The sequence below is a fragment of the Quercus lobata genome, chromosome 11 (genome assembly GCF_001633185.2).
Source record: "Quercus lobata isolate SW786 chromosome 11, ValleyOak3.0 Primary Assembly, whole genome shotgun sequence".
Classification (NCBI taxonomy): domain Eukaryota; kingdom Viridiplantae; phylum Streptophyta; class Magnoliopsida; order Fagales; family Fagaceae; genus Quercus; species Quercus lobata.
The window spans coordinates 29,659,654-29,674,271 of NC_044914.1; the positions used below are offsets into that span (position 1 = coordinate 29,659,654).

A 14,618-nucleotide genomic window follows, 5' to 3' on the forward strand; every position below is an offset into this window, starting at 1 on the left:
GAGTCCAAGCACCATTAAATAGTTACATGTTCAACTGAAAAAAAAAGAGTCACGTTTATAAAAACAGATAGTATACTATTATCTTATCAAAAAAAAAAATAGTATACTATTACACACAATTTGTATAACAAATGTTCAACCCATTTGGTTAGATTTTCCCCTATGCTTCATTGTCAACCGCACTTCAAATCCCATAAACCCACAACAACAATTCTTTTCTATCTTCTCCTATTCTTAGTTATTGACTACACATCTAGAAAACGAGTCATAGAATTGCTTTGGCTTTAACCAAAAACCATAATAAATGTGAACTACTTTGGTACTTAAACATTGTCGTCTTAGCCACATAATTTTAGAAACAGACTTGGGTTTTAGAAATTTTTGTACACTCTTCTAGGCCAGACCACACTAGCAACATAGAGAGAAGAACCATTTAACAATGGTATTTAGCTCGGGAAATTATGCAAACAAATTGTGTTTGCAATCGCTTCTTCTACTGCTTTTCTCAGCAAATGTGGCTTTCTCTGGCACACTCGTTACCTCCATTCCGGGATTCGATGGTGACCTTCCTTTTAAACTCTATACTGGGTATGTTCTTATGTGGGTAGATTTTGTTGGTGTTGTGTTGCAATTACCTTCCTGAAATCTATACCAAATTCATTACACTGTGTTTCTTTTTGATTGATTTTCAGGTACGTAACTGTAAATAAAGCTGAGATGTTTTACTATTTCATCGAATCAGAGGGGAGCCCCAGAGAGGACCCTGTTTTGCTTTGGTACAGTGGCGGCCCTGGTTGCTCTGCTTTCAATGGTCTCATCTACGAGATTGGTATGCTTAACTGAAAAATATGTTTAAGAAGAATTTTTTCAGTACTTTAGTGGCGTGTTACTCGTTTCTCTCGGAAAATAATAGGTTTGGCTAATTAAATTTATGGTAAAATCTATTTTTCATATGAGAGAAGTGAGTATCACGTTAGTGTATATTGAGAGTATTTGATAATATTTTTTGTTTGAGGGAACTTATTAGACTCTCAATTTTGAGCAATCTATGCGGACCCCATGTGGAACTTTATTAATCAGTTCATTTTGTCGGATTAAATGGAACTCTTATTTATTTTTTTATTTTTTGCTTTTTCTTATATCACCTCATAGATCTAATTTTGGAAATAGGACCCTTCTATTTTCATTAAAATACAAAGTGTTCATTTCGGTGTTAAGATTTCATTTTTCGTATTCACTAGGCTTTGCATCTATTATAGAAAACATGATATGACACCATACATGTCCTAAATTGATCACATGTCAACCTCTCATTTGGTTGAATGCGTAGAGACATTGGATGAACAATTTAACCATTTAACAATATAGCTAATACTAGATCACTTAAAATTTTAAATGAAGCGATAATAGATCAATTTCAAACTTGTTATACTTAATTTTGGCTCAAGCAGCCACAGTCTAAATCAACCAAATTTTTGAAATACTTTAACATGTCATATAATTTGACCGGTAGGTTGATCTTTAAGGATCAATCTGACCATTAATCCTACTCTCATGAATCAAATTCCACAATTTGATCCATCCAATATGTACTATCTTATTCCACCAAAAGTTCAGCATGTTCATCGAACTTCTTTCTTGAATTGTACTGGGTTTTGGCGAAATGGAAAAGGGGATTCTCCATGTTGGTTGATGAACTCCATAATACAATAAAATAAGCTAAACCAAATACTTATAAAATTATAAATGTGTCTTCTTTAGAAATATCATTTTGGGTTGTGTTTATTACACACAAATTGTTATACAATTTTACACACCCCATTTTTGAACTAAAACAATTTAAGTCACGGTTTCGGTTCAAAAATTGCGTGTGTATCCTTTCGGGTTATGTCCCATATCGTTAATTACATCATGTAACTTTACTTGTAGGTCCATTAGCTTTCAATATGACACACTACGCAGGGGGTTTACCAAAAACATATTATTATCCATACTCATGGACAAAGGTTAGTACACCACACGTTTTATCTAATACTAGTACTCAATTTCCACATGAGCTACATCTAATTTGATGTGTTATGGTGATGTTATTGAATGTTGGTGAATCATTTCCCAGGACGCCAACATTTTATTTGTAGATGCACCTGTTGGCACTGGTTTCTCCTATGCAACAAGTGCCGAAGCTTACGCTGTCTCAGACACAATAACAGCAGTACAAGTTTATGATTTCTTAAGGAAGGTGAATAACGCTCTTAGCTTATTACATTAACAGAAACAATTAGAGCATTAGCAGCTGATTATTAGATCTCTTGACTCATATCCCCACAGTTAAATGGTGATAAAATAATCATTGCCAATGTTAATAACAAAAAGTAGTGCTTACAAAGTACTTCTAGGTATTTATATCTGAGTTCTGCTAGAGCTACAACTTAATTCAAGACACAATGTTAATAAGGTGATAGGTTTTGATTGGAATAGTATCATATTTACATGGATCAACTACTGGCACCAATTTTACTATTAATGAACAGTTGTATAAAAAGTAATGAAAAATGTTGTATCGTACTTATAAGTCAAATATTGTTTGTTGGTTCCGAACAATATAATTGAAGTCGTATATGTTGTCATGGATTTTTTTTTTTTTTTTCACTTGCAATTTTTTTTGTTGTTGTTGTAAATGCAGTGGTTGACTGAAGAATACCCAGAATACCTGCTAAATGAATTATTTATTGGGGCTGATTCTTATTCAGGCGTATCTGGCACAATTGTTATTAAACATATAACTGATGGTAATTAACTTTATGATTTTGCTATAAAAAGTAAATTTGAGTTTTATACTTGAAACAAACTTTCAAATAGAAGTGACTCATATTTTTCAAATTGGCTAAAAATATTACAGATAATAATGCTGGAGCCATACCACGCCTGAATCTCAAGGTAATTGTTCGAATTGCAGGACTTAAATGACTCAAGTAGCTCATAAAGTTACTTCAACACATTGATAAATTAGGCCATGGATTTCGATAATTATGAGTTGAAAAACTCTTTGTTTGAAATGGTTTCAGGGATACATTCTTGGGTGCCCTCGGACTGATGCGGACATTAATGACAATTCAAAGATAATATATTCTCATCGAATGGGGCTTGTATCAGATGAACTCTATGAGGTAATTCAACATGTTTCATTTGCAATTTTTAATCTCATTATGTGTTCTGTTTTTTATGGGAGTTCTATTTCTATTAGGGTAAAACTTAGGTAGACTTTCTTAGGCGGTGTATCTTATGTTCATTAATAAAATTCAATTACATGGCTTCATTGATTAATGCAGTGCAAATACTACCGTCTTTTTTAGGAACAATTAAATTCAACTATGACTTATTGGTCAATATGACCGCACAATTGAATTTAATTGAAAATTTTACTATAAAGTGCCTAAGAAACTGACCTCTGTAAATACAAGCTATGGTTTTGTTTTGCTTGTCATCATGAAATTGAAAATAGTGTATGCTTTTACAGGCAGCAAAAGAAAGTTGCAATGGTAGTTACACTGACGTTACCACAGCGCAATCACAATGCTACGAGGATCTTCAATTAATGAAGCATGTAAGAGACTACTAACTCAAGAAAACACATATTTCTTTCTATGGATATTTGGAAATCTAACACCAACAGAGAATAATTCCATGAATTTTCAGTGCACTAAAGACATAAACAAAAACCATATTCTGGAGCCTAAGTGCACCTGGACATCTCCACATCCATATGGAGAATCTCTTAGAAGAGCCCTTGAGGAAGACTCTGATGGCCTCACCTTAAATTCTGATGATGTGCCAGAATATTTTTGCCATGTAAATCTCTCTCTCTCTCTGAAAAAACAAATTTACAGCTTGTAGTGTAAAAATGTTTATAATGAAATTGATCCACTTTTTGCAGACCTTTGGTTATGCACTTTCTTACATTTGGGCCAATGATAAAACTGTCCGAGAAGCCCTTCATATCAGAGAGGTACTGGACTCCTATAACATTAGTAATGGTGGTAAATATTATAACATGATGGTGCTAAGTGCTAAACACATATCTGTGATTGCAATCAGGGAACAATATATGACTGGAAGAGATGCAACAAGAGCTTATCATACACATATGACGTCACCAGTGTCCTTGATTATCATAAAAATCTCAGCAAATTGGGCTTACAAGTTCTAATATACAAGTATATTCCTTAACTCACTGCATCAAAATTCTTCGTCTTTTCTTGGACCCGTTATAATTAAGAGTTAAACTTGTTTCACACAAGTTATTTTATACAATTTTACACACACACACACCACAAAGCTACTGAAATCGTGACTTAAAGCTCAAAGTCACAAGTTTGGTTGCTTTTTTATGTGAAAAAATTGTATAAAACAACTAGTGTGTAATAAATGGTGCTTGTGTTTTTTTAACAACAAATTAGGCTTTGGCCCTAAACATCCATATTTGCCATGGAATTATATCTTATGTATAGAATTGGTATATAATTGAGGATTACATTTTCTTTAAAGCAATATGTTTATAATTTTGCTGAACGATATGGTTTTGCTTATTTTTCCCGCAGTGGTGACCATGACCTAACAATCCCAAACATTGGAACGCAACAATGGATCAAGGTGCTAAATTTGACCATTGTTAATGATTGGCGACAGTGGTTAGTGGATGGTCAAATTGCAGGGTAAGTTCTTTAACCTTTTAGATGTAGCAGGATTAGCTTTTTCAAATTATGAATATCACATATTAATAATTTTTATCATTTGTTCAATGCAGATACACTATCAAGTATTCTTCTAATGGATACCGCTTGACCTATGCATCTATTAAGGTAAGTTTAAAAAATTGATATAAAAATAGTTTCATAATTATTGATGAACATACATGGAAAAAATTTGGCTCGAAACATATTTGAAATTATCCTGTTCCAACCTTCTATTTATTAATTAAAGAAACCATTTATATGTAATTTTAGTTATTGGGTAATAAATTAGAAAAGATAACTCCAAACATATTTTAAGCCAAATTTTGTCAATCAATAATTAAGGCTTAAGATATGTCTTAACCATTTTCTTATCGTTTGTTTAGGGAGCTGGTCACTCACCACAAGAGTACAAGCGTAGGGAATGCTTTCAGATGTTCAACAGGTTCATCCATTATTATCCAATCTAATCAACACCCGTAGCTTCAAGTTTAAGGAGTGGTTCTACTCTCATTATGCGGAAAATTTTCTTCTTGTAATTTTGTACTATTACATTGATGTAATCGAGAAAGTGTTGAAAACAATTAATAGTTGATTCCTTAATAAAGGTTAGCGGGATGTACAATTCATGGCATTTTGAAGCTTTGAGTTTGATGTTATAAAAGATTTCGGCTTTCCCAAGGAACCACGGAAAGGGTTATAAGGAATTAGCGAGAGTTTTTTTTTTTTTTTTTAAATACTGTAACTTTATTAAGAAGAAAGATAAATTCAATACATCTTGAGCCAGAACAGACTTAATCATAATAGGATTTTCCTCTATTCATGTTACATAATCATCAATATTCTTTGCATATTGTGCCAAGATGTGTGTTGGACGATTGCCTTGCCTTTTAACGTGGGAAATAATTGTATGTCTAAACTCTAGTAGCTTAAGCCGTGTCCCCTCAATGATATTTGCAATACACACCATTGCCTTTTAAAGCATCGATAACAGCTTGTGAATCACTCTCCACCACCAAATCTCTAATGCCAACCTCCCAAGCAAAATTAACTCCATCCTCTTACGCCTTTGCCTCAATCTACATAGGACCTAAAGGAACATACCGCTTCTTGCTCAAAGCGGCCTCCACCCTTCCTGCATGATCATGTACAACAACTCCTATACCAGTGGACTTGTGAATAAAGAAAGTCGCCCCATCCACGTTAAGCTTCAAATAAGGCTCAATCGGAGTCTGGAGATAACCACTGCACTGCATCCTCCTTCATCCGATGAGATATAATCAAATTGGCTTTTGGAATTCCTCTAAAAGATGTCCAGCTTTTCGCAAAATTGTCGATGTTGAAGATCCAGCTCTGCCCTACCTCACCTCATTTCGACTGAACCAAAGACACCATGCCACTGTAATAACCAATCCCAGTTGTCATCATCCATTTTTTGCCCAAACTTTAGGTGCCAAATGAAGTCCACAAACTCCATGAAGGCCATTGATAGCTAAGTGTAATACTCAGAATGGCTGCTGCATCATCAGGAGAAAAGAATTGTTGAACCATGTCAATCCTCCAAGACACTATATGTGGGTCATTAAGCAGGGAGACCTTAGCATCAGAAGGTACAACAATAGGTTGGGAGGTAAGACGAAAGGTTGAGCATTGATGTGACCATTTGTCCTTGAAAATCTCAACAGAATGGCCATTACCAACATGCCACCGAGTTCCTTGTCGGACAATGGGCTGGGCTACCATTATGCTACACCAAGCATAGGATGGGTTATTTCCTATCTCCATGGATAGAAAATCACCATTAGGGAAATACCTTGCCTTAAGTACTCGATGAACTAAAGAATGTGCACATATCTATAGTCTCCACCCTTGTTTCGCCAATAGAGCTAGATTGAACGTCTTTAGGTCCCAAAAACCAAGCTCTCCTTCCTCCTTAGGTTTACACATTTTATCCCAACTTAGCAAAGCATCTTGTTCCTCTCATTTGTTTGACCCCACCAAAACTTTCAGACCAAACTTGTCATCTCCTCATAGAGAGTATTAGGTAGCTTAAAGACACTCATGGTATATGTTGGGACTGCTTATGCCACAGTCTTGATAAGAATCTCCTTTCCTGCATTCGATAATAATTTTTCTTTCCACCTCGACAATTTTTTATTCAGTAGTTCAATCAACTGATGGAAAGTATTGTACTTATCCTTACCAATGAGAGACAAGAGCCCAAATACTTTTCATGTTGCTTTATAATCTATGCTCCAAAGCAAAATTTGATGTCTTCTTGAACTTCTTGGGGTGTATTTTTACTGAAGAACAGTGAAGTTTTCTCTCGGTTTAATTGTTGGCATGAGGCTTGCTCATATTTTGCCAAGATAGATATCAAAGTGGAGCATTCTTCCTTTGTTGCCCGACAGAAGATCAAGCTATCATTCGTAAAGAATAAATGGGAAATATTAGGTCCCCTTGCACAAGCTGCAACTCCCTTCAGTGTTCCAAGTTCTGTGGATTTTCTGAGAAGTGCTGAAAGACCCTCTGCACCTAGTAAGAACAAATAGGGGGGGTAAAGGGTCACCTTGGTGTAAACCCCTAGTGGGGTAATATTGCCTCATGTTTTCCCATTAATTTTTGCAGAATATGTAACAGTTCGAACACATCTCATTATGATATCGACCCACTTTCTGTGAAAACCCATTTATACCATAATTCTCTCCAGGCAACCCTATTCAACCCTGTCATAAGCTTTGCTCATAACCAATTGAAGGGCCATCTCCCCCACTTTCCCACTTTTCTTTTGGCTTATATGGTGCATAGTCTCAAATGCAACCAAAACATTATCAATGATAAGACGATTAGACATAAATGCACTCTGATTTTCACTAATGATATGTGGAAATAATAATTTCAATCTATTAATTAATACTTTTGAGGCCACCGTAGGAATCACATTGCTAAGGCTAATGGGTCTATACTGGGTAATTGGTTTTAGGTTCTTTACTTTGTGGATGAGAACGATATGAGTTTCATTGAACTTAGGGGGGACAATACCATGGTTTAGAGAATCAAGTACAGTATGTTTAACATAATTGCCTACTAAAGATCAATAATGTTGGTAGGGAAAAAGGGGGCATACCATTAGGTCTTGGAGCTTTCTTAGTATGCATTTGTTTGAGGGCTTGTGCTACTTATTCAGCTCTGAAATTGGCTATCAAGGATGTGTTCATAGCATGAGTTACAACAAGATTAATAGCCTCCACTACTTCAATAACATCTGTAGGACCATGTGAGCTAAAAATGGCTTTAAAGTAGTTGAGAGCAATACACTCCATTGCCCTCTCTTTTGTTTGCCACAAACCGGTTTCATCACACATCCCAACTATTGTATTTCGTTGAAAACATTGGGATGCTTTAGCATGAAAGAAACTGGTATTTTAATCCCCACTCACTAGCCACATATTCCTTGACCTCTACTTCCACATTGTGCTCTCTACATCTAGCCACACAGTTAAACTTCTTCTGATCTCACTGATTTCCTTCTCATTATTTCTGGTAGTTCTCTGCATCTTTAAACATTGCAGTTTTTTTCCTGCAACTTAGCTATCGTCCTCCCAACATGTCTAAATTCTCTTTTATTCCAAACTCTCAAATTCGCTCTATAGCTTTCAATGCAGTTTGAGAATGTGGAACCTCCAATTTTATTCAACCCTTCTTGCCAAGAATCAATTACAACTTCATCACACCTGGGATCTTTAAGCCACATTGCTTTAAAATGAAATAATTTGTGATGTGACCTTGGTTGAGCTTTCCCATTCTTGTTTATCCAGAGAGCAAGCATAGAATGATCCAATGACAAAGCTGGAATGTGGTGTACTTCTGCCTCTTGGTACTTTTGCTTCCACCCATTAGTTGCCAAAGCCTGGTCTAATCTAATCTTTAACCTTCCTTCACCCGATTGGTTTTTAAACCAAGTAAATAGGGAACCCTAATACCCCAAATCAATGAAACCACAATGATTAATGACATTTTGGAATTGGGTCATTTGTCTTAGTGGCCTAATATTCCCCCCCCCCCCTCTCCTTCTCAGATGCACTTGTTATCTCATTAAAGTCACCTATGCATAGCCACAAAAGGCCAATGATGCCACTAAGTGACTCTAGTAGTGTCCAGGTTTCCTCTCTTTTACTTGTGTCAAGATGTTCGTAGAATTCGATTAGCCTCTACAAATCTCCATTATTTTCACAATCAACAAAGGCATCGATATACCACTGAGAATACTTACGAATCTGTACCTTAGTTCCTGGCTTCCATAGTAAAGCAAGACCCCACTATTGCCATCACTAGATGAAGAAAATCCATGTGTATATCCTAACTCATGTTTCAGTATACTCATTACGTCACAATGAAGTTTATTTTCCATAAGGAAAACAAATTTGAGCTCTTCTACCCTCAAGAATTTCTTGAGAGCTTGAACTATTCATTGGAGACCAAGCCCCTAACAATTCCAAGTTAAGGAACTCATTGCTCCTAATGATGCTGCATAGCAGTCATCACCAATCCAAAATTATTTGCCATCACCTTACTCAACACAATAGTTTCATCCTTTAACTTTTGCTTTTTCCCATTGCCTGAGTCCATCACCTCCTTATCTTTTTTATTTTTTCTTTTCGTTCCTAGTGATGTTGGATGAGTGTCCCTTGTATCCATCTTAATGGGTTGTAGTGTTTTCCTCTTCCACGTAGCCTGCTTAGGGCCCAATTTAATACTAGCAGATTGGGTCGTGGGTCTTATGTCAATGGGCCCATTAACTGTATCAATCTAAAAGCCCACAATCTGCTTTGATTCCACATTCTTCATCATATGTGTTGAGCTGATCACCACTATATCATCCTGCTTATCTTGACTTCGCAATAAGGCTTCCTTATTCTTTGGGTTGCTCATATCCATACATGTCCTACTTGAGATCAAGCTATTGCTCTCGGTCACAGTTCTTGTTTTTGGATTCAAACTGTTGGGTTAAAATGAATTGACCCCTTTGCGAATTAATTAATTACCCAAGTTAATTAATTAGTCAACTTACATGCAATAGCGTGGTAGTACAAACAAATCATCAACTAAACTAAATGCAGTGGAAAATAAATTTGACATGGGTGATTTGTTTATGAATGGAGAAAACCATCGAGGCAAAAACTGCCGAGACAAAAACCCTACCGAGTGAATTTAAGGTCACCACTCCCGAAAATCCACTATTGTCAATCACAAGCAGTTACAAGTATAAGGAATCCCTATATCCAATACCAATCTACAGTTGAACTCTTACCCCAATACCCAATTGGACTTGTATTGTAGCAGCAATCTCTCCGTTCAATGCACGAATCCCATTACGTGACTAACCAATGATACACAGATCCCAGTACATAACTAACACACCAACTTGAGGAAGATGTTGGCTGCAAAGTTCTTCAATTCATCAACAATGAAGACCAGGAAGTTCTTACCCTAATATCAATCTACAGTTGAACTCTTACCCCAATACCCAATTGGACTTGTATTGTAACAGTAATCTCTGTGTTTAATGCACGAATCCCAATATATGACTAACCAATGATGCACAAATCCCAGTACGTGACTAACACACCAACTTGAGGAAGATGTTAGCTGCAAAATTCTTCAGTTCATCAACAATGAAGACTAGGAAGCTCCTTAGTCACAAAACCCTAGGCGTAAAGACGCAGCAGCTTCTACAGAGAATATGATGAACTAGAGCAAATTCTGCTTCCGGTCACAATATGCGTGTATTATGTTTTCAACGTCTTTGCATCACTTATGACGGCTCTTAAAATAATCCTTATATATGTCTAGGGTTGTGAGAAAAGAAACCCTACACAAATACTCAAGGATATGCGTGAAATCAAATTTGGAAAACTTGATTTCGTAATTCTCAACAAATACAGCTTGTGTTGAGCTTCTGTCGAGCTTCAGCAGTAATTCTCAATAGAAAGGATTCTGTCGAGCTTTAACGAGAAGCACATTCTTCATTTGTTTCTTAGTCAGATTTGCATGGCTTTAATACTTAACTTGAACACTTGTTTCTTGAAGTACTAAACTCATTCTAGACCCTACCTAATTACAAGTAAAGTGCGTTTTGTCAAAAGATTAGCCAATTACATAAATATGTCCCTAACACAAACCGAGCAGGTTTGGAAGTTTATTCAGTTCCCAATCAATTTCCTAGAGTCGACGTGAGAAAAGAGTAAAGTTTGTAATGACTTCCCTGACCATGAGGATTGGATGTTAAAAGGATTTCTTCGTGGTTGGTGCTTGGTCCATCCCCACACTACCAGGCATTTTCATCTCCCTTTGATCACTTACATAAACGTGAGGGATTTTGGAGAGTAGGCCTATCTGAGTTGCGTTGGAGGTCCTCTTGTTCGGGTGTTGGTGGTGACCTATAAAACCTTGCCATAGTTGCACAGAGTCATGCTCCATATTGTTGATCTTCCTTACGTAAATTGCAACCCGTGTAATTGAACCCAAAAAGATGCCCTATCAAACATTGTGTCATCCACTGTTGCTACATCGCTTGGTTTGTATATAATCCGATCGAATATTTATCAAAATAACATGGCCCTTGCATGAGGATTCGATTTACATCGGCAGCATCTTCAAAGATGATTAAAACCGTATTGGCTCCTAGGTCCCAAATTTCAAAAGCTCCCCCAGATCTCCACATACTTTTGAGGGTACAATTGATAGCGTCTAGGTTTGTTCTGCATTTGGTGAAGAATTTCGCTACTAAAGTCTTGGAGTTATCAATAACATCATCCACCAACTCCACAGTTTGGCTCTCCTTTGTGTTAAGAGATAATCTTGCCCAGCGTCCTGTAAGAGCCTCCATAGAGAGAACTTTGTTGAGTGTTACTGTTTTCACCTAGAAGGGAAAAAGGTGGCCTATAAGGGGATAGGCAAGAGTGTTTCACTGTATTGGGGTTTCTTAGAGAAAAAACCTAGCACATGAAAAGTTTTTAGCGAGAGAGTTGACAGATAAAGGATGGTTATTGTAGTTACATTTTGATTCCTAGCATGACTTGTTAATGATTTTAATTAAGTTCACTTACACCAAGTGATTAATCTATATATATATATATATATAACCGAAGTCTTTGTTGGCACCACAATTTTCCACGTCAGCATAAAAAATAAAAAATAAATAAAAATTATAACTCCTCAAAACCCTAGCAACCTTACCCCTCTCTCAAGTTAAGAAATATAAAGCCACGGTTTCTGCAAACTCTCTCTTTCTCCAGACGTAGGAAACCCTAAAGCATTCAAGATCTACAAAACCCTAGCAACCTTACCCCTCTCTCAAATTAAGAAATATAAAGCCACGGTTTTTGCAAACTCTCTCTCTCCAAACGTAGGAAGCCCTAAAGCATTCAAGATCTACAATGCACGGTATAGATTTTAGCTTATAAAGTTCAGCTTTTGTAAGGTTAGTTTGTTTATATATTTAGTCCTTATGTTTAGGTTTAGGTTTTAAGAGATTTATATATTACTACTATGTGGCTGAATTTCCCGTGACATCAGTTTTATGTTTTTTTTAAATTTTTTTTGTTTTTTTTTTTAATTTGTTTTATGTAAGGTTAGTTTTTTAGCTTATAAAGTTCAGCTTTTGTAAGGTTAGTTTGTTTATATATTTAGTTCTTATGTTTAGGTTTAGGTTTTAAGAGATTTATATATTACTACTATGTGGCTGAATTTCCCGTGACATCAGTTTTATTTTTCTTTTTTAATTTGTTTTATGTAAGGTTAATTTGTTTACATCAGTTCTTTATCTCAAAGATAAGGCTTTTATTTCTACCGCAAGAACTATTTAGGTATGTATCCCTTGCAAGCACACATGAACTTAAATTTTCTTTTAATATATGCATGCTTTATTATTTTCTAATAGTTTTCCCGTGCATCGTACGGGTTAGCGACTAGTTGATTCAATTTCAGTTTGTAAGTACAAGGACAATAAATAATAGTAAGTAAATCACAACATATACACAAATAGAGGCAGTATGTAATTTCTAAGTAAAACTTGTCAGGTACTAGCCAATTGCAGTATTTAGAGGGCGTTTGGATTTCAAGGAATCCTACGTCCACGTTTTAGTGTTGCGTTTTCCTTTGTTTTTTGTTTTGTTTTGTTTTGTTTTTTTTTTTTTCTTTTGCCTGCATTTGTTGACTTTGGGAGGCAAAATATACTGTTATGAACAGTATATGTACTGTTCATGCACTGTACATACACTGTTCACATATTAAAAAATATTAAAAATTGATCTCACGGTACTATTTACACATTTAAAAATTATTTTGCTACAGTGTTTTCAGTTTCAGCAACAATAAGTTCAATCCAAACGGACCCTTAACATGTCCAACACAACAAGGCTACACAAACTCTATGAGAGTCTAGCCAACAACACAATAAAAATAATAAAAGTAGAATTATTCAGTACAAGCACAAAGAAACATAAATTAATTGCATTAAACTAAAAAACGAATGTTTAGAGATACACGTTGAGAACAATGTAAACAAAATCTCTAACACTATACAAAAGTAACATTATAAGAAAAATGTCTCTCCCCCTAAGAAAAAATAATTAGACAACCCACAATTTCTCATTACTCCCCCGAAGAATGAGCAACACCAAGGCAGAGTAAGAATTTTTACTCTAGTGCTAAAAGTTGATTCAGAAGCAACCACAATTATATAAGTACTCAAGAGATCCATGTCATTAATAACAATTTAGAAACCAATTTTAATTCTCTTTCCAGTAAGAGAAATCATCCAACTTTGCATATGAGATTCAAAATGGGTCGGGTTGCTAGTTAACCCAACCTAACCCAACATTTCAATAATTCGCGTACAGGTTGACCCATTTTCCCTACTGGTCTAAAAACCTCAAGTCAAGTCAAGTTAATGGGTTTAAATATAATTTTGTCATATCTAATTTTTAGGATTATTGAACTCCCCAAGACAATAGCAACAAATCTATTTAACTTTCACCACCAGCCTATCATCAATCGAAAGGCATTTCTCCTCTTCATTCATTACACTTAAATTTTGGCCAAAAAGAAAAAGCTGTTCTAGATTGATTTCCATGACCCCCCCCCCCACACACAAAGTATCTTCTTATGCATCAGATATATGCAGAACGTGTCCAAAAAAAAATGCCACCCTTACACAAAAAGAAGTGTCAATTTAAAAGGATTGTTCGATACATAAAGTCGATGATCAAGTTTTTCTGATTGAATCTATAATCCAATTATGACTTGAAGCCTTTGTCATTGTTCCCATCATAAACATATTATTTGTTGATGATGATTGATGAGGCAGCTATATCCTCTGTTTTTTAATGGAAGTTATTGTTTTACAAAATAATAATAATAATAATAATAATAATAATAAATAAATTAGGGGCAGTTTATATCCTCTCAAGTCTCAGAGAAGGTTTGGGTAGTGAGGTAAAGGCAGCCTTGCAAATCCAAATCAAAGCTCCACCAATAAAAAAATAAATAAAAATGCAAGTCTTGATCCAACCACCTGTCCATATCAAAGTATCAAACTATGACTCCGCGTCACAGGACCTACCCTTCATAGATGCATAATAAAGGATAGTATTATTGTAGGGACAACTAATAAATAAACATATGATCAAAAGAATTGTAGGGACAAATGCAAATAAAAAAAATGCAAATTTTGATCCAACCACCTGCCCATATCAAAGTATCAAACTATGACTCCGCGTCACAGGACCTACCCTTCAGAGATGCATAATAAAGGATAGTATTATTGTAGGGACAACTAATAAATAAACATATGATCAAAAGAATTGTAGGGACAACTAATAAATA

The 14,618-nt window shown here is 35.5% G+C and overlaps 1 protein-coding gene across 1 annotated transcript; it reads left to right on the top strand.

The window, feature by feature from the left end:
* Positions 1-230: 230 nt before the first annotated feature.
* On the top strand, positions 231-5,534 carry LOC115967713 (serine carboxypeptidase-like 18). Its single transcript, XM_031086847.1, has 14 exons — positions 231-588; positions 693-829; positions 1,930-2,006; positions 2,117-2,239; positions 2,684-2,789; positions 2,900-2,937; positions 3,066-3,167; positions 3,518-3,604; positions 3,697-3,849; positions 3,935-4,006; positions 4,096-4,214; positions 4,599-4,712; positions 4,805-4,859; positions 5,117-5,534. Exons 1-14 carry the CDS (start codon positions 440-442, stop codon positions 5,198-5,200), a joined length of 1,416 nt encoding a protein of 471 aa, XP_030942707.1. The 5' UTR covers positions 231-439; the 3' UTR covers positions 5,201-5,534.
* The last annotated feature ends 9,084 nt before the right edge of the window (positions 5,535-14,618 follow it).